The sequence below is a fragment of the Paroedura picta genome, chromosome 1, assembly GCF_049243985.1.
Source record: "Paroedura picta isolate Pp20150507F chromosome 1, Ppicta_v3.0, whole genome shotgun sequence".
Taxonomy (NCBI): domain Eukaryota; kingdom Metazoa; phylum Chordata; class Lepidosauria; order Squamata; family Gekkonidae; genus Paroedura; species Paroedura picta.
In genome coordinates, this window is record NC_135369.1 from 157,096,541 (window position 1) to 157,118,204 (window position 21,664).

The 21,664-nt window shown below is 41.9% G+C and overlaps 1 protein-coding gene across 3 annotated transcripts in view; it reads left to right on the plus strand.

The window, feature by feature from the left end:
- Nucleotides 1–814: 814 nt before the first annotated feature.
- The window catches only part of SNTG2 (syntrophin gamma 2), a 349,056-nt gene continuing 328,206 nt past the window's right edge, over nt 815–21,664 (plus strand). For 2 of the 3 annotated variants that reach the window (XM_077309803.1, XM_077309812.1), the window contains exon 1: nt 815–1,496. In XM_077309803.1, the coding sequence (XP_077165918.1) occupies nt 1,425–1,496 (72 nt within the window). In that variant the 5' untranslated portion in view covers nt 815–1,424. The remainder of the gene's footprint in view (nt 1,497–21,664) is intronic. The other variant, XM_077309826.1, reaches the window with a different exon arrangement.

The window sequence follows — 21,664 nt, forward strand, 5'->3', positions numbered from 1 at the left end:
TTAATTATAGTTTTGGAGGTCATTAAGTCATTATTTAAAGACACACACATATAAGTTCTAATGAATTGTGTTGCTTCCCAATGAATACTGTCTATGGTTGTCAAACACTCAGCTTGCTTTTATGCATGTTTAATCAGAACTCCCATTTGCTTCAATGGTAAGGTGACCACATTGGAAAAGCGGGACACCATTGACTGGGGGGGGGGGTGTTTCTTGATTTAAAATTTGGTCTATATGAAGCAACAAAAATGTTCATAGAATGCAAAAATAGTATTGTAATATATATTTTTAAAATTTCAGCATAAGTACGATTTGCCAGGTGCCCCCAGATGTCCCTCCAAAAGTGGGACAATCTGGTCACCTTATTCAATGGTCCCTACTTCAAAATAAATACTGACAAAGGTGACAAAGGAATGTGCTCCTTTTTACTGATCCAAGCTAAAAGTTATGCAGAGTTGTGTGCAACTTTCATTCAGCTTGTAGGATTGAAAATCAGCCTTGGAAGGGACAAGGGAGGCCGTTTAACCATTTCCACATATGCCTCTTTCCCGCTCAAATTTCCTCACCCAGGGAAAAAAGTAGCCTGAATTCTCACCCTCAATGAAACTTGGTGGGGAATGTTTTTGAGCAGGATAAGCAGCTGGCACAGAAAGGATTAAACAGCACCTTTATTCCTTCCATCAATTGAAACCTAGATCTGATCTTCTTTTAAATTAAAGTGGCAGGACAGAACTTTTAAGTTTTTATCTAAGATTTATATTATATGTATATATGGTGGTTCATAGGGACTGGGCGGGTATCAGGGCTCTGAGAGATTTGGGGAGGGAGCCTAAAACACACTGCTGAGAGCTAGCCCCATGGAATAAAACGAGTCTTGCTTCTGAGTAGACTTGACTCGGACAATTTCCTTTGAGGCTGAGCTCATCAAGAGGAGCTACAGTTTGGCAGAGGCAACCCCTGGCGAACAGCGAGCGAGCGAGCTGCTTGCCGCTCACCGGCTGCGAAGCGAGCGCCGAAGTTAAATAGGGAGCTCCGCAGTCCCTCGCTTTCCCCGCAGCTCCTCTGCGTGGACGGATGGCGACAGCCCGCTTGCCTGCAGGCAAAGGCACCCCTGAGCCCGAGTGTCTCCCCGCTGCTGCCCTTCTTCAATTAAGGGGAAGGAAAGGCGGCGCAGAGCCGACGGTTGCCCCTTGTCTTGAGGCTGAGCGCGGGCGCGGAGAGAGCTCTCTGGCAAGCGCCCGCCTTTTCCTCCTCCTCCTCCTCCTCCTTCAGGCTTTTTGCCGTGGCTTGCTCTGAGCCGCCGCCGCCGCCGCCTGCAGAGCTGCTCAGGGGTCCGTGCGCGCGTTGTTGGGGGATTAAATGCCTGGTACGAGGCTTGCTGAGTTCGCCATTCAGAAAGGACTAATCTAGCTGCATGGGAGGAAATGAACGTGGCGGGGAAGCCGTCTCCTTCAGCCCAGCTCGAGCGCCCGGACAGCCTCCTCGTCCCCACTTGGGCAAGTACCCCCCCTCCCTCCCCCCGGTTCTCTGGCTAATCCCTTCAGCGCCGCCTCCCTCCCCCTTCGGCGCCGGAGACCAGCAATAGCAGCGGCGCCTGCCGCTTCAGCCCCGCCGGAGCGCTCGTGCCTCCTCGTGCTCGTGCGGGGCAGCCAATCTTCTTGCCCTCAGCCCCTGGCCGGGTGGGTGTCCTGCTCGCGTGGAACTTGAAGGAAAGCTCCCAGTTGGCGCGAGGAGGGCCGCCCGGCGAGGCGGGAGGGGAGGGGAGGGGAGGGGGGGTCCAGCTGTGGGTTTGGGTTGTTTGCCCGCTGGAGGGGCAAAGGGAAGGGCTCGCCTCACGCCCTCGATGTGATGCAGGCAGCAGAGAAGGAAATGTGCATTTGTTCGGGGTTCCTTCACGAGGAGTGGGCAGTAGTCAAGCGTTAAGAAAAGTTAGCTCTTTGGAAACTGTCTCTCTCCCCCCCCCCCCCTTACCTCACGGCTACACTAGCTGTGGAACACGGTTATATCTATCTTCCTTTCGCCTTTCCTTTTTAAAACCACAAGCATCCCAGCGGGAGGTGTGAATGGGAAGGGCAGTTTAACCCTTTTTTCCACTCTCTGGTCGCTTTTGCTTTCCCAGTCGTTGCCTCCCCATGCTGGTCTTACCGGGAGGTGGGGGCGGGGGGGGGGAGGGAATGCATACCGCAGAAATCCGAGTGATCTGTATCTTGTACTGTTGCATGCTTTGCCGAGCTGGTGCATCTTTATCAAAGTTTTAAAACCCCCAGCAGATAAGCTTTAAATATAGTTCATGTATAGCTCCTGGCATCCTTCCACCCTCAGACATCTATCCCTGGATTTGTGCTGCTTAAAATAAGATTTAAAAAAGTGGCAGAGAGTTGTGGGTGGAGAAGAGGCATGATAAACGACATTCTACAATTTGCTTGTGTGCATCTGGCTTTCAAAACAACAGTGATTTCTTTGAAGCCAAATTGAACCTCCTTACCTTAAAAAATAATTAGCAGCAACTCTTTACATGAAGTGGTGGGTTGAGATTTTGCACTGGGGTGGGGGTGGGGAGTGAGACCCAGCATGTAAATTATGGCTTACGCAGATGTGCTTAAGATGTGCTTAAAACAGTTTCAGTGAGAATTAAGTGCACATATCCTGGATTGTAGTCATCTTCTACATTTTGGAAATTCTCTATTTTATGTACTGCCTCTAGTAGTGCTTGCAGGACAGTAGTAAAGTGCATGAAACCCATGGATATAGGAATTCGTTTCCCGAGGATTAACAGTAGATAGAGGAAACTATACAGTTCAAGAATGTAAAATGCTTTAAATCAGAGGAAGGTGTTAACAAGCAATGAGAGAAGGTGTGCCACATCAGAGATGCCTGTAAGATAAGTTTTGCAAGGCATGATGTGATTTGCTTTGTGAGATCTGGGGAAAGAACCTGTTAATGGCAGATACCTGGTGTCACTCCATATGTAGCTCATTTCTCTGATCAATTGTTAGGATTATAATGAAATTAAAATTTGGTGTTAAAATGTTGACAGCCTTAATTTCTCATTAAAATGCACATATTGCGGCGATCACTTTACAATGAACGTAGTTCAACTAAATGAATCTCAGCTTGGTGCTTAATGGAGCCAGGCAGAAGTGCCTCTTTGTGAATATATTAAAATCATTTATGAATACATTAAAATCAATAAGGAACATGGTCCCTTGATGGTTATTTTAAAAACATATCTGTGTCCAAATCCGTGAAATCAGCTATATTTGGTTGAAATGGCCAATCTTTGCTTTTTGTGCATCAAAAGTAACTATCTCCATGTGCTGGGACTCATCAGATGGCAATGAACATTTGGGTATCTCATTAAAAGTGGCTACAGTTCTTTGTGGAACTGCTAGTTGCACATGTATAAGGAACTCAATGCGTGATTTGTCTAGGCATTGATGATAATAGTAATTACTCCTTTTATCACTCTTAATTATTGTTGTTTGAAGTTAATTGCCTGGTTGGCTTGTCAGCCTTTCAAATATCGTGTTGTTGCTTCTGAAAAAGTGAGGCAGGTAGACTTTATGTTCCTTGCTAATAGTTCCTGCAAATAGGGTTACTCCCACCTGTTTTATTTCCAAGTGAATGAGAGTTGACTGAATATTCTTAATGGGATCAACAGTCATCCTGTTATCCTTTGTAAGCTTCTGCAATGTTTATAATAAATGTAGAAAGGTTTCTTTTCATTTGTTTGTTAAGAATATTGTGAACGAGGGCTTGCACCTGATAAATATCGAACTGAAGCAGTATGTGACCTTAACACTTTATATTACTTTAATTAATGCTGGATTTGCATTGATAATTCTTGTTCATTTTCATATGTTCAGGAAAACTGACATAGTTTCAATATAACAATTACGGATATGTCAGTCACCTTCTTGCTTGCAGTGCTCCTAAATTCAGAGTAAGTCCCAGAGGGAGAAAGTACTCTTTTGGCACACCATTGTTCTCTCCTGCCTTGGGTTCAATTTAATCTAGCACTTTGTTCTGGCACATAGTTTAGAGAGCAGCCTTTCTCAACTTTTTTATTGTTGAGAAATCGCTGAAACCCCAGAAGTGATGCAATCATGCAGAATATGGTTGGGGACCTATGCTGTGTACACGCCCATCTGGAGCACCTCCCCTTCCCACCCCCTCCAGGCCCATCATTGGCTATTTTGGGAGAAGGGAGCAGGTCAACATGACTATATATGGTCATATCACCCGATAAATGTTTAACATATTAAAAAACATATTTAAAATCAATTAACCTCCACCCATTTGAGAAACCCTCTCAGGGCCATCAAGAAACCCAAATGAGCAGTATTAGATATGAGAATATCTCAGAATGTACTGGTGAAGTTTAATTAATGTCTATTTGTAAATCTTTGCTTTTTTCTTTCTTTTGTATTTAAAACAAATAAAAAAAATTATTAAGAGAAGGAGAGGTAAACCCTCTCAGTTACAATGCATGGAATGAATGAATTGTATGGATATTGTTTGTAGAAAGAAAGATTGTTTGTATAAAGAAAGAAAGGCTTTTAAAGATCAACTGCTGTTGTTAGAACCTTTCCCCTCTATACTGCTATATTCCCACTTGAGAAACCCTCCCTTGGGCCATCACAAAACCCCAGGGTTTCTGCAACCCCGATTAAGAAAACTTGGTTTAGAGTCAAGACTCAATTATAACACATGAAATGAATGGATTGTATGGATAACTTCTGTCTAAAACAAGATCATTGCTGTTGTTAGGACCTTTCCCTATATTATTGGTGTACAGGACACTTAAAGATAAATAGGGTAGGTCTTGACCTTGCTGAAGCTGTGGTCACTTTTGAAGAGTTGAAAACATCTGCTGGGCATCAATACCAAATTGCATTCTTATAAAATAGGGGTGGGCAGGGCACTGCTAAACCCAGAAATGATGTTGTGATGGGAAGGGGGCTGGAAACAATCACAAAATATTGGGAAGTTCTAAATCTATTGCTTTCCTATGATGAAGGCATTTCTTTCTAAATTGGTGCTTATTAAGGTTACAAAGGTGATGCTTCCTGAGCTCTTCTGAAGTACCTTCTGCTACAATGAGGCTGAGGGCAACCAGGAATGGCAGTTTGCCTTCTCAAAGAAATGCTTTGGCAAAGAAGCAGGTGGGCAACATGTTAATGGTCACTGAAATAGTGTATAACCAACCTACAGAGCTGTCCTCCTTCATGGGTAAATGGAATGTATCCTTAGATATATTAATGTGGCCAGGCCACTAAGATCTAATTCTCACAATCTTTTAGTTCTGCTTACATGGGCAGAGAAACCATCTGTCCCCATGTTCCTCAACAAATGTCTTGTGTGGAACCAGATTATCACAAATACAGTCGTCATAATAGGAACTCTTGAAACCTATGTATTGCCCAGTTCATATATAATGTTTGCATGTCCATATTTGCTTGTATAGAAAGAATGCTTTGAACCGGCCCTATGACTGCTAGATCAAGGGTAATGTTAACTTCATGGCTTAATTTTATTTTAACTAGAATGTTTGAAAGACCACTGTTGCATCCTAGAACCTCATAGTGGAATCCTGTGTAGACTTACTACCAGGGAAGCCCACAGAATATGATGTGGCTTATTTGTGAGGATTGTACTGTGCATTTCGTATACCACACATTAGCTAGGACATTTACTTCCTCTGTGCCTCAAAAAGATTATGACTGAACAAGCTTTAGTTAAATCTCACACCCTCCTGCTGGTGAGGAGGGGAAGATTTCCAGAAGAAGATATGGAGATACCTTGAAATTGAAGACCTTCTTTCATAACTTAAGCACTAATCATTTATGGCACCAGATATTCACAGCTTTCTTATCAAGATGGGACACTTAATGGGACATGAACATACTAAGACCACATATGCAAAATGGTGTGTGTGTGTGTGTTTTGGGGGGATAATTAAAAGCATTTATAGGGAAATCAGGGCTTTAGGCGTAGTGATCAATGCTTTAGGATACATTATTCCAGAGCTTTACATTTGAAATCCCTGTTCTTAAAGTGTGAATAACAATTATCCTCAGCTTTAGTTTATTGTGTGGGTTGAAACTAGTAGGTGGCAATTTTGGAATATTTCTTTGTGGAAGGTGAATGTTGCTGCCTAACTTTATAAGATTAAAAGCTGAAGTGTTCTCTTGAAGTAATATATATGTCTAATCATTTATGGCCAGTCCTACCTACTTTAAATCTTAAAAGTTTGATTCAAAAGGGTGCTTTTACTTTTCAGTGAAGGGATTTCACAAGGTGGCTGCAGGCCACAGATAATATCCTACACATTGTCCTCACTGATTTTCTGCAGTGGTTAGGAAGGAACCATGGGTCAGATATAATAGGATCTCAGTAAATGTATGGACTTCTATACCGAGTGGTTCCTGTATGTGTGTCCCAGGTCTGAAAGGCTTTTAAAGATCAACTGCAGTATCTCAGTGGTGGAAGCAGACTGGCAGTCAGTGCAGCTGCTACAGTATTGATTGCATTCATGCTAGGTACCTTGCCTTGGAAGGATGATGGGCAGCCACATTCTGAAAGCACTGAAGCTTCTAAGTGGTCTTTGGGGGCAGCCTGTTATAGAGTGAACTGAAGTAATCAGCCTGGAAGTTTACTGACGGATGGCCTAGCAGGCAGAGGTTGGTTCAGGGAATCAATGGCATGAAATGTAAAAAGGGTCTTTTTTGCCACTGTTTTTTTTTTTTTTGCCATGTGGTTGCCAACCCTAAATTAATAAATTCCTGGAGATCTGGAGTGGAGCCTCTGAAGGACAGTCTGAAGAGGAGAAGGAATATGATCCCATCCAGCCAACCTTCTGAAGATGTTGTTTTCAGTAAGCTAAGCAGTGTTCTCCCTCGTCAGTGCTGGAATGGGAGACTACCAAGGAAGTCCAGAGTCGCTACTACCGAGAGGTAGACAATGGCAAGTCACTTTGGAATGTCTCTTGCTAGGAAAACACAACTGCAGCAGGAAGAGTTAGACTAAAGGTAAAGGTATTCCCTGTGCAAGCACTGGGTCATGTCTGACCCTTGGGGTGATGTCCTCTAGCGTTTACTTGGCAGACTCAATACAGAGTGGCCTCGCCAGTGCCTTCCCCAGTCATTACCGTTTACCCCCCAGCAAACTGGGTACTCATTTTACCGACCATGGAAGGATGGAAGGCGGAGTCAACCTTGAGCCGGCTGCTGGGATCGAACTCCCAGCCTCATGGACAGAGCTTCAGACTGCATGTCTGCTGCCTTACCACCCTGTGCCACAAGAGGCTCTACTGCCCCACTATTGCCCAAACATTTTTCACCCCCCCTACTGCCCCCAAATTTCTCACCCCCCCCCCCCGATCCTTTTTACTGTCCCCAAGGGGCCTTACCACCCACTTTGGGAACTCTAATTTTAAATGGTCCAAATAAGTAAAATCGCCAAATAATTATTCAGACTTCTCTGATTTGACTCATTTAAACTGGTGAAATGTGCTATTTGGCCAGGATAAACCCAGAATCAAGGCTGATGAGTATTTTGGGGCTTATCCAAGCCGAATTGCCCATCCCTAGTTGCCACCACATTTTATTTCAAGGCCATCGAGCACGATGTTATTAACTGTCTCTAAGGCTACTGAATGATCTGGTGAGGTTTTTATATAAGTGTTCTTTCGATTCATTTCCAACCACAGATTGTACACCAGAGTTCCAAATCCAATCTCTACCTTGTAACTAGGTACGGAATTACATTGAAATGGATCAAGTAATGAAGTTTTACTGAGGAGAGCCTAGAGTGTTGCTATGCCACTACTTGCCAGTACTTGCATACAAATAAAAAATCTTAAACTGGTCTAAAATGGACAAAATCTGTTATTCAAGGCTGATTTCTTTATCAGGATATAAAGTACTACTTTTTTTGGGGGGGGGGTAGGGAGGCATGCTTTCTGCAAAGGAAGCTCTGATGATTTCACTCACTAATATATCAAAAGTAGGGATGGGCACATACCAGAAAATTCCAGTTTGGGGGTGTTCTTGGACACTGGAACTGAACCTAGCCTAGAGCCCTGAAATGAACCTGCTGGTTTGGGTTTGCTTCCAAGTGAGGGGAAGCAAAAGGGATTGATTGGTATAGTGGTGTAGTGGTTAGGAGTGCGAACTTCTAATCTGGCATGCCAGGTTCGATTCTGCACTCCCCCACATGCAGCCAGCTGGGTGACCTTGGGCTCGCCACGGCACTGATAAAACTGTTCTGACCGGGCAGTGATATCAGGGCTCTCTCAGCCTCACCCACCCCACAGGGTGTCTGTTCCAACTGGCTGCAGATCCCTAGCCCTAAAGAGACACATCGGAGCTCAACAAGGGCCAAGGCCTTTTCAGTCCTGGCCCCTACCTAGTGGAATGAGCTCCCCGAAGAGATCAGGGCCCTGCTGGAACTTCCACAATTCCTGCAAAAAGGAGTTCTTCCACCAGGCATTTGCTTGAGGCTGACTGACTCATAACATCTACAGGTCTCCCAGACTGAGAGGTCGAACCTACCATGGATGTGTCAAAGTTACTGTTGTTGAAATACTGTTCTAGTTCTAGTTGGCATGTTGTTGTTACATTGTTATATTGTTATATTGATACTGTTTCATGTAAATGTTCTGAAGTGTTTTCTGTAAACCGCCCAGAGCTGTAGGGAAGGGCAGGTATAAAAATCAAATAAATAAATAAACTATTCAGGAGTGGTGCCTCACCCAAACCTTGTTCAAGGGTTTCTCAGACATCTTTGCTATGGTGTCTGCATTCAATGTCTAATAATAAGTGGCTTTGTAAGGGCCAAACCATGTGTTACCTTGGACACAGCTGTAGCCACCTATGCCGTTTTAAAGAAAAATTGAGCAATTTAAAAATGGCCATGAATTGTGGTGGAATGAGGCAATCTTGCCTACTCAGTGACCTGCCCTGGTAAGTCCTCCCTCGGATTGCCGTGATACACCTGGCAGCCCAAACTGCCAGAGGCCCAACAAGGATGGGGCCTTTGTGGCAATTTTTAAATGGTTGTTTCCCTCAAAAATGGCATCAGTGGCCATGGGCTGGACCAATGTCTGCTATAACATGGAGGCTGACTCTCAGTATCATATGAAGTCGTCACAATGGGCCTAAGGCCTCAATGTATAATGTTATAGACCTTGAAAAGCAGGGTTTCAGTTGATTTGATGAGGAAGGAGGGGGGGTGCTGCCATCACCTAACCAACAAATTTATGCCCAGTTTGGAGCAGGAAATCAGATTCCATCTGAGGTTTCTTAATCACAATCTGACAAGATGGACATAATGAAAGTTGAAGTCTCCCACCATTCTAAATTAAGAGCCTCTTGTGGCGCAGAGTGGTAAGGCAGCTGCCTGAAACCTTTGCCCATGAGGTTGGGAGTTCAATCCCAGCAGCCGGCTCAAGGTTGACTCAGCCTTCCATCCTTCCGAGGTCGGTAAAATGAGTACCCAGCTTGCTGGGGGGTAAACGGTAATGACTGGGGAAGGCACTGGCAAACCACCCCGTATTGAGTCTGCCGTGAAAACGCTAGAGGGCGTCACCCCAAGGGTCAGACATGACTCGGTGCTTGCACAGGGGATACCTTTACCTTTACCTTTTTACCATTCTAAATTAAGGCAACTCCAACACCCTATGCAAGACCACCTCTGCCAGCTGAACCAGAGTATCTACTGGGCTGATGGCAGACATCATAATGCCTAATACATCCCAGAATCCTAAAACAAAACAAAAAAAAAATCAAAGTTCTGAGAATTCTGAAAGAGGAAAGACACCTGCAGGATTATAGTCCCATAACATTCCTGCTCTTCCCAGATGAATTTGATGGCGGACATAGCTGGCATAAACTAAATCAGTCTTGATCCATGTCATCCATCCTGCCTCAGTAAAATATGCCAAGTTGCTCTCTCATCTGGGGTCAAGTTGTGTAATAGCAATCTTGTTGCTCGTGGCTCTTGCGTTAACCAACACCAGAGTTAGTGGAAATTTCTGGTGTGCGTGGCACCCACATCTCTTTGTCTGGGTTGGAGATTATATGAGGAAAGCGCATATTTTTTTCAGTGTTCATAATTTTTTTCTCTCTTAATTGCCTTTCTTCCCATGCCTGAACTTGAACCACATTCCTCTATCTCTCTATCCTATGTACATTCTGCCTATTTAACTGAAACGCAAGATGGATTATACAAAATACTGCAATCAGAGAAGCATAGTAATACTGTCAGTAGTGCAATAAAAGGGGATTACAAAATTAGAGGGTAACACAGTAAATATACAACACACAAGAGAAAAGCATCCTGCATGCATTAAAACAAATTTTAAAAACTGGATTACAAAATTAGCGACACGGTGCTACATTATATAATGAACAGAGCATACATAAAATTATGCAGGCATTAACTATGACCCTATTTTCTCTGAATAATTAGAGAAAGAAGAATAAAACATTCTGGCACTGCCTGAGGGTTCTGCTTCAACAGTGATACTAAGAGGAAGCACACAGAAAAGGAATTAGACCATTGGTCCGTCAAGGTCAATATTATGTCTCCAAATCAAAAGTATTCTCTGGTGTCTCAAGTGGATGTCTTTCACCTGAACTTTTCTCTTACCACCTGGTCCTTTTGGCTAGAGATGTTGGGATTGAACTTGGGACGTTTTGCTTCCAAAGTAAATGCTCTGTCACTCAAAAAGTCTTCCCTAGAAAGGAACTCTTTCCAGGTTGATATAGGCTGATGGAAAATGTTGGTCATTTAGTCAAAGGGTTTTCCCTGATCTGCAGATGGCAGAGAAACCAAAGCTTGTACTGCAAAACAGCCATAAAATGGCAACAAGGACTACAAGAAGAGACAGCAAGATATTACTGCCTTCCCTCTCCTGCCATTGGTAAACTTGGCAGCAAAGACTGAGAAATGAAGAGTGTAGGCATCCTTTTGCCAATTGTTAAATTTTACATTGCAGCCAAATTCTCAGATTTTTACAATCCAAGTGAATAGAGTTTGGCAGGTAAGCGTTTGAGGATCTAAATTACTGTATTTTAGAATTCATTTTAAATGAGTTTTATAACAACTTCCCATATGCCTGTTGAGCAAGCTCTAATGCCCTCCATACCTTTTACAAACAGAATAGAGTTTTATTGCTTTCATAATCTGGAAAAATTACTTTTGTTGCTGTAAAGTATAATGTGAAGTCATTTTATGGAAATGATATGAACAGATACTAGCGATTAATGTAAACTGCAGCAGGGTCATCAGCCCCCTGACATACAATACTGAGAACATAAGAGCCCTGCTAGATCAGACCAATGATCTCTCTAGTTCAGCATCCTGCCTTACACAGTGGGCAATTAGTTCCTTTGGATGTCCAGTAGTAGGGCATAGAGGCTGGTGTTGTCTCCTGGCTCTGGGATTCAGAGGATTAGTGCCTCTATGGAGGTTCCACTTGGGCTTTGTGGCTAATCATCACTGATAGACTTATCCTCCATGAACCTTTCCAATACTGTTTTGAAGCAGTTTATTCCTGTGGCCACTACTACATCCTCTGGCAGCAATTTTCACATTTTAATTACTATCTGTGTAAAGTAGTAATTTCTTTTGTATATCCTGAAAATGAAGATCATAGAATAGAATCATAGAATCATAGAGTTGGAAGGGGCCATACAGGCCATCTAGTCCAACCCCCTGCTCAACACAGGATCAGCCCTAAGCATCCAAGAAAAGTGTGTATCCAACCTTTGCTTGAAGACTGCCAGTGAGGGGGAGCTCACCTCCTCCTTAGGCAGCCTATTCCACTGCTGAACTACTCTGACTGTGAAATTTTTTTTCCTGATATCTAGCCTATATCGTTGTACTTGTAGTTTAAACCCATTACTGCGTGTCCTCTCCTCTGCAGCCAACAGAAACAGCATCCTGGCCTCCTCCAACCTTTCAAATACTTAAAGAGGGCTATCATGTCCCCTCTCAACCTCCTTTTCTCCAGGCTGAACATTCCCAAGTCCCTCAACCTATCTTCATAGGGCTTGGCCCCAGATCATCTTCATCGCTCTCCTCTGTACCCTTTCAATTTTATCTACGTCCTTCTTGAAGTGAGGCCTCCAGAACTGCACACAGTACTCCAGGTGTGGTCTGGCCAGTGCCGTATACAATGGGACTATGACATCTTGTGATTTTGATGTGATGCCCCTGTTGATACAGCCCAAAATGGCATTTGGCGTTCTTACCGCTGCATCACACTGCCATAGCATCCAGCCCTCTCAATTCCTGGCAAATAGATAAGGAAGAAATGGAGGTAGTGACAGATTTTATTTTCCTGGGCTCCAAGATCACTGCAGATGGGGACTGTAGCAAAGAAATTAAGATGCTTGCTCCCAGGGAGGAAAGCTATGGCAAATCTAGACAGCATCCTAAAAAGCAGAGACATCACCCTCTCTGCATCCACAAAAGTGCGTCTAGTCAAGGCTATGGTATTCCCAGTTGCAATGTATGGCTGTGAAAGTTGGACCATAAGGAAGGCTGAGCGTCAAAGAATTGAGGCTTCTGAACTCTGGTGCTGGAGAATACTCTTGCGAGTCCCTTGAACTGCAAGGCGAACAAACTAGTCAGCCCTGACTGCTCTTTAGAAGGCCAAATCCTGAAGATGAAACTCAAATACTTTGGCCACCTCATGAGAAGAAAGGATTCCCTAAAGAAGAGCCTAATGCTGGGAGCGATTGAGGGCAAAAGAAGAAGGGGACGACAGAGAATGAGGTGTCTGGATGGAGTCACTGAAGCAGTCGGTGCAAATTTAGTTGTGTTTTTTCTAAACGTAAAGGTCCAGATTCTTCAGCCTTTTTTCATAGGAAAGGTGCTTCAGCCCCATATCACCTTGATTGCCCTCTTCAATATTTTTTCCAGCTATGCAATGTCCTTTTTGATATGCAGTGACTAGAACTGTATAGCCACACTATATACAGAGGCATTACAATAATGGTTGTTTTATTCTCAGTCCTTTTCCTAATAATCCCTAACAGAGTTTGGCATTGTATCTGAGGAACTGTGCGTGCACATGAACGCTCATACCTTGAATAAAACTTTAGGACTTTTCGCACGCCACAAATTTAGCATGATACTTACTCCCTGAAGATGCTATATTCTGGGCGCTCCTCATGATGTTGCCATCAACCTGCAACCAGCCATCAAACTTCAAGTTTAATCTGCCATTTTACAGCACAAGTTGGTGAATCTCCGAAAGTGGATTCACCAACTAAAAAGCTCTTTCCCCCAGCGGACATCCAGCACACTACACACCAAAGAAATGTATGGAGGTGAACAAGCACTATTTCCACCTCCAATATCCCGCCCTTACACCCACCTCCCTTCTCCTGAGGACAGGATTTTTTTTTTAAGTGAACTGCCTGGAGCAACGAATAGGCGTACAAGTGGCATGCTTCTTTAAAGTCCCCCCCCCCCAAATACAGGAACGATATTAATTTTTTCAAGATTCAAGATTTGTCATTCCATAAGAGGTGGTGTTATAAAAAGCACTATGCATCTATGATTAGATGCATAGGCATTTAAATGGAGAACTATTAATTAAAAAACAAATTGGCAGGCATCGTGAGACCTTTAAAAAAAGGAGAAAGGGGATTGGCTGCCTGGCTTGATTGACAGGGGGAAGAGAGTCGCGTATAAACCGCATTGCTCTCTTGCACCTTTTCCAGTAGTGCTTGTGGAGGGTAAGAAGTGTGAAAAGGCAGCAGACTACAGCGAGATGGCAAGAAGGTGAGGAATGGCCAGAGGCGCGACAATATTTAGCCCTACTCTTTTCAGCTGGTGTAATGCTTTATTTGCGACATTCGGAAATGCCCTTTGTTGGTCCTAAAGGTGCCACTGGACGCTAAATTTGTCCTGCTGCTTCAGACCAACACAGTTATCCACTAAAGTTTGATACTGTTATCTGCTACATAGTAGTAAAAAGTTCCAGAGGCTGTGCTTGCAGGTGTTGTTTTCCTTTGGGGACAGAGCACTGGGGATACATGCCATTTTGTAATAATTGCTTTTAAAATAAATATACACACAAAACACAGGCAGATGAAAATAGTCATTTTTAAAAAGCCTCAGAAACACTATCTCCCATGAGATTCCCACAGCTCTGTCCAGGGAAGCTATTCCCCGAGGGTATGTCACTACCCGGGTGCTGTGACTGAAGGAAGATGGGAAGTCTAGCCTATCCCTGTCAGAATGTTTGGCCATTAATGCTATATGAGATGTACTATTGCATTGTAAATGTGCCATTATTTCTACAAAATGACATATTGCTGCTCCATTAAATTCTGAAATTAATGCAATAATCAAAAATATTTTTCAATAAGCTAGTTTCTGCTTGAAGTAACTTGTGCTATGTCTGTCTCCCTTGGTTTTATGTTATTATCTAGCTGGTTTTCAGGTGGCGTCTATTGGCTTTTATTATGTGAAACACAATTCTCCTGCACAAAATTCCCAGTTTGCCTGTTTCTTTAAAAAGAAATGATTAACATTCAGAGGGGCCAGTATTTTAACAAAACATTCAGTAATATACCCTGTGATTTTAGTTGGATTTAACATTATTTGGTATTTATTAGTATGTATGTCACTTTTTTGCATGCTGTAGTCTGAAAAGATGAAAGGAAATAAGAATAGGTAATGATATTTCATATTGATATACCTGCATTTCTTAAAATACCCATGTAATCAAAATGTTGGATTCATCTATGAGGCTAAGATATGTGGAATTCATCATATCTCTCTGGTAGAGCACATGTTTTGTATGTACAAGGTTTAATCTATGATATTAGCATTCTTTAGGTAGCAGATTTGGGAGAGGTCTCTCTAAATGAGGTCTCTTACAGATATATTTATAAAATGACAGTGATGTTTCTCAAAGGTTCCATTTGTGTCCGTAATGCTATTTGTCTTTCATGTGAAGTAAACTCTCTTCCAGAAGAATGGTTTTATTGAGATTATAACAATTGTGCCAAGGCAGAATGGGCTGAAATCTACATGAGATGGAAGTGGTGCTGGCTGGCAAGGCTGGGGCTCTGTAGTGGGTTATATCCAGATTTGGAGAAACAGGGTATAGTGGAAACAAGAAGTTCCTTCTATCAGCTATGACTCTCTTGGGGGCTAGCTCTTCTAGACCCAGTTAAAGGTGGCCATGTTGACCAATGTGATAATAACCTTGAGGCTGCTCTTGTCATGTGCTCTATATGAGGCTATCCTTAGTGACACTGTGGTGTTTTCAACTAGTGCAAAATGTGGTCACTCATTTTATTAGGTAGGGCTGGGCATCAGGCATACATGTGGAGAAACTGGGAGGATCTATATGGTGGAACCTCATGCTCTCAGTCCCTTGCTCCTTCTTGCTTTTCTTCTTTGCCTCAACTGGGTAATACCCTTTCCTTCTGTCCCACCCACCAATCCACCAACTTTTTTCTGTCCCCCCCCGGCAGCGTCACCCCCCAGGCATCCATCTTCTCTGTTCCCCTCCCTATTTTCTTGTTCCTCCACCTCCACTTTTATCTTCCCTTCTTCCTATGTTTTCTTACTTTAGTCTCACTTTTCTCACCCTCTCTCATGCTGGCACTAAGACTTGGAATTTTTAGCAAGGTTAGTTGCCTAGCAGTCCCCAAAATGTCCACTGGCATCTCGTAGCATGTTCTCATGAGATCTCCGTTTTTGTTTTTTATGTTTTATTATTATATTTTATATTCTATACAAGATGGGGCTTTCCCTAGGCTTGTAGAACAGTGCTCTCCATTTGTCAAAGGTCACTTTATATGCCTTTTTTGTTCAACAGTGTATAACTCCATACAGAATCTGATATGATTATCCCTGTTTTTGTGATAGAATCTTTCCAAGTGTGGCTTTGTAATCAATCTGGTTATGGAAAAAGGGTGGCTAAATTGTTGTTGTTTTTTAAAACATGATAGACAAAATTATCTAGCAGAAAAAATTATGTACAAGCAATGGAAATTAATTTTCTGCAGGCCTTGGGAGTTCTCCCAATTTTTTAGGAAAATCTGTTTAGTGTCAGTGTGACCCAAATCTGTGGATTTAGGTATCTGCAGATGAGGGCTGTACTATCAATGGACTATTATATTGGTAATCATTTAAAGGGTTAGTATTGTTCTTGAGTTGTTCTGGCATCCAGGATGTTTGGGCAGGAAAAAAGGGATATATAAGCTATATGTGTTCATTCAGTTATTGCAAGTTGCTGCTGAGAGAGTGTACTGAATAAAGAGAGTTGTTGTGTTTAAACAGTGTTGACTACTTCCCTCATATATTTCAGGGCCCAACCTTGAGAAACAAATATATTGATGTTATTGATAACGTGTACTAAAGGAGTAGTGGGAACACAGCACAGTAATCCTTATTGGATGCTTGCCACATACCACTGCTAGTCATTTGCCTTGAGAGAGTCGGAGAAATATCCCTCTTGTCAAAGTCAGTGACAAGCAAAGTGCCTGTGAAATTAATGACCCTTAATATAGTATGTAAAGCCTTGGGAGGAGTACCCCTGAGTTTGCAACCTCAGTGCAGACTGAAATCATGGAACAGTGCACTACAGTTGGCCAGTTCTGGAGGTCCTTCCATGTCATTCTCCAGGGACTCCTAATAGCTGAAAGGAAATAAGCATATTATTTTCTTGTGTTGATGTTGATTATTCTGTAGATGTGGTTGTCTACTGTAGACTACTTAAGCTACTTCAGAAAACTTTCCCTTCACCATCTTTGTATTCATTGACCCCTTATGCTATGGAGGCCAAACTGTAGCTCTCCAGATATCCACCATCTACAATTCCCATGAGCCCCTGCCAGCATCCATGAACATCTGGAGAGCCACAGAGTAAAAATAACCCCACTGCACCTTGGCCATATATGTGTAAAGGGCAGACAACAGAGCCTACAAATTTTCTTTTAGTCAGGCTGCAGCTGTGATATTGGAAACTGTGCATAAGTAATGAAGTAGGAACAGCCTGTCTCATTTGACTCCAGTCCCTAAGTTTAGTACATACAGAGAGCCCCCTGCCACTGTGTTCAGTCTGACACAAGGCAAATAATGCAGCCCTGGGCATTCAGCAGCCCATACATTGTTGGTTTTCCTGATCAAACTGTTTGGTATAGTTGAGTCCCTGAGTATTTTAAATCTCTCTCTCTGTCTCTCTCTCCCCCTCCATCTATCCATCTTTGGATGCCTATAAAAATATGTGTATATGTGTGTAAGCATGCATGTAGCTGGGTATTGCTGTCTAAATCTCACAGAACAGAGTGCGCTCACCCCAAAAAGGCAGAAGAGCAAGAGTTGCCATGACAGGCAAGGAATGAATGTAGAGAAAGCTAATGCATATGGAAAGAACAGAGGCTTTCAAACTTTGTTTGCTTTTGACAAGGATGTGACTAATGAGTAATTGCTACCAGCAAAGAGTGCAATGCATGTGGCTCTGCCATGGCTTTAGAACGCCGTCTTTCTGTATCAGGGATATCTGAGTGGGAAATAGTGATCGGCAGCAGTAACCTATCTGTGCCAGCTCAGGAATGGCTGGCTAGTAGACAAGGATGATAAGCTGCATTAGGATTAGCTTGGTGTGGTTGAAAGTAAATGGACATTTCCCAAATTGCCAATGATACATACTGGTGGTGAATAGTAGGGGTTGCACCCAAAAGGAGTTCTATTCATGGGACAGCTCTTCTTCCCCTTTTACATCACATTCTTCACAGTTCTCCTTTTGAAGTTTCAGAACACTTTCAGGAAACATAAAGAGTTGCAATGTAAATATTCTTTACATCAAGCAAAATCATTGCATTGCTGTGTTTTGCTAAAATAGTTTATCTATCCATCTATCCATCTATCCATCCATCCATCCATCCATCCATCCATCCATCGTATTTCTATACCGCCCTCCCCGAAGGCTCAGGGCGGTTTACATAAAACAACGAAATAGTACAGGTAACATTATTCACGGTGGTAACAACAACAATAACATTTACATAATAATAATAACAACAACATTAAAGGAAGGTAAAACTGCCAGAGCCTTAGCTCAACTCGTACTGAGACCCAGAGGTTGTGTGGATTTGTTCACAGTCATGGTAGGATGGGGAGCGCTTGGGGGCCAACTGGAAGCGATGGACAGGTCGACCGCAACCAAATGCCTGGTGGAGGAGCTCCCTTTTGCAGGCCCTGTGGAACTGCTTTAATTCTGTCAGGGCCCTGATCTCCTCTGAGAGCTCATTCCACCAGGTGGGGGCCAGAATGGAAAAGGCTCTGGCCCTGGTTGTGGTCAAGTTTAAATTAAGTCAGATTTAAATCTAGTCTTATCTCTGGTTTCTCTGTAAAGCCAGTAAATTGGCTAGATTTTATGACTAGATAGTTTCACAATACATTATCAGCATTACAAATTTCTGTTTCCAGCTCATGTTCCTGTACATTTTAGGTAGACACATATAATATATGATAGATTTGTTCTTGAAACTTTGCTAATGGCACAGTTGTGTCCAAATGCTGACCTCACTGAATTGTCTTAGCTTGAATTTTCAGCTCACTGGAGGTGATAGATTCAGATTGCTGGAGGTGATATTCCTAATGATTCTGGGTCATGAGTCCTCTGGGTTTTTTAAAATTTTCATTTGTGTCCTGTGTCTCCACTGGCTTTGAGCAAGCAATGGGATAATAATGTCAGCAACAAGTGTAAGATGACTAGATTGTCCCACTTTTGGAGGGCCTGGCAAATTGTACTTATGTTGAAATTAAAAAATATATATTGCAATACTATTTTTGCATTCGATGCGTTCTATGAAACTTTTTGCTGCTCCATATAGACCAAATTTTTAATCAAGAACCACCCCCCCAGTCAATGGTGTCCCGCTTTACCAATGTTAAAATCTGGTCACCCTAAACAAGTGTTATAAACCACTGGTAGGTTCACCATTTCATTTGGGTGTTTGTATTGAGAGATCAGCATGAGAAAGCAAGAAGCAACAAGCTATTCATGGACTATACTATTGAGCATAAAGTGAAAGTGGGATAAATTTGTAGATGATTTGAAACACTGCACATTTTATTTTTTTCCATTATTTCCTACTGAGACAAGAGAATTATTTAATAATCAATATGATTCTAAACTGGTTCCAATGTTACAAAGTGTTATGTAATTCTTATAATAGTTTGGTTCTATTCTATAGCTGGTGTAATGAAAATGAAACTTGAATCACTACATATGGAAACCATCATTTCTTAACACTGAAGCAAACCAGAAGAAACATATTGTGCTGATAATGTTGGTCTGAGATCTGATTCGGATTCCCATTTTGCCATGAAAACTCATTGGGTATCTTTCAGCCTAAGATACCTCACAAGTAAGGTTGCCAGATCCAGGCTGGGAAATACCTGGGTATTTTGGGGGTACAACCTTAGGAGGGTGTAGTTTGGAATGGGAGGGATTTCAGTGCGGTATAATGCCAACCTTCCAAAACAGCCATTTTATCCAGGTAAATTGATCTGTCTCTTGGAGAAATGCTCGGTAGCCCTGATGTTTGAGTTGAAGACTTGCATTAAAGCTTCATATTGAATAGACTGCTTCAGTTCCACCATAAAGCTATATGAAGCTTCAATGCAAGTCTTCTACTCAAGTTTCTGTGCTACAGTGAAACTTCGTATTTCAGCGTATTTATGCTCTTTGAACTGTTCCTCTTCTGCTTATACTGATTCCCTATATGAACCAGGAGTGATAGTTTATCGAGAGTATTTTTCTGTGTATCACTCTTTATGTAATGGTATATATTATTGTGGAGTTCATGCTAATTCATAGTCATTGTGACTTCATTATTAGATATTAGTATTATCCTTAAATACCACACCTGTATTTACTCTCAGTATTGCATTTTTAGTTAGTGCTTGTTAATACTTTCTCTGAGAGTTCCCTCTTTAGTTTTATCACCAACCCTACTCATGAGGCTGTCACGAGGTAAAATGGAGGCTGGGAGAATATTGCCTTGTGTGCCTAGTGAGAATAAAAGTGGGCATAACTATCTGAATAATGGTGGCAGTGCCACAGATTGCACACAGTCCTAAGCAGGTTGTCTCACAAATATGTTCTGCTAAGTAGAAATTCTCTCTGAAGCAGGAATGTACATGAATGCAACCCTACCGTACAGGATGATTAGGCGGGAGGGAGAAGCAGAAATACCCCCGAATCGATTTTTTTCTCAGCTATGTTTTAATCTTGGTGGAGGCTCAAGTGCAGTAGACGTACAGAGAAAAATAAGGAAAACAGGCTTTTCATGTGAGCGCATGAGCAGAAAAGGTTAGTATAATCCATCACTTTTGCATCCTAAATATGCCATCCTACATTTGCATTATATGAATTCAGCTGTGACTTGCATCTGGCTTTATTCTGTGTCGCAATGAAACATCTCAGTTGATTTTTTAAATATTTTACAAATTCTTAGTGTTGCAATTTTCTAACAAGTAAATATGTACCCTGATTTTTATTAATTTTACTGAACTTGAACCATTCTAATGTAATTTACTATTTAAATTGATTTTTATTGAATGTTATTGTACTGTAAACCACCTCAGCTGCTTGATGAAAGGTGGTCTTTAAACAATCTCAATAAATACAATAAAATGATAGGTTTTTTTGTGTGGTCTTTGCAATTTAAAAATAAAGATATTAAGGCTGACCAAATCAACATTAAAATAGGTGATGTTTATCCTTTCTGGTGCTAAATATTATCCTATTGAAGTTAAAAGCAATCCATTCTGTAAAGTTTAAGGTGCTGCACATGTTTACTTTTTGGCATAAATGCACATCCCCTCCCCTTGAAACAGACTGCTTATGTCACTGCCACATATTTTTTGTAATGTGGCAGGATAAAAATTTGCCTTACTGACATCAACAAGTGAGATAAGAAAAATGAAAGCAGACAGATAAGTGACAAAGAAATGCTCCATTTCTATAAAGGCCGTACATGAGTATGGAGGAATGTTTAACTGTTAAAAAATTGACAGACTGCTTTGATGATTTCAACTTCTGCATCTGTGTATCGTGTTGAACTTTCCATCTCAAGAACAGCATGACTCTGCAGAGAATGTTGTCATGCTGGAATTCCTCTGTCACTCTCTTTATTCATATATGTCAGCCAGCAGATTTCTATAATGAGATTTACTAACTCTCCAAAGGATATAACCTTGAAATGCAGGGTCTCTTTAGCACAATCTAATCAATATTACCTCGTTTATCATCTCCTTGTGAAGCTTGGATTGTAGTGGGGATGAGAATGCATTTGTAACATTTGGAAAAGTAGTTTTGGGCAGCAAAATCAATAGCAAAACTCAGTTGTTTTGTACAATATTATAGTAATGCTGACTAGGATCCCCTAGGTCTGTTTTGAAAGATACTGTGGTTTTCTGTACAAACATAATACAATTGGCCGATTAGATATACCTACTCCAGTGTAGACTTTCTGGATTATAAAATATGTATGGTTGGCCAACTGGTTGTTGAGACCAATAAATAAACTTTAGTATTATTGTTTGCTGTTTAAAATTAAGGTTGCTCTCTGTCAGCTGCTGGTTTACTACACGTTCTGCCCACCAGTCAGTTTTC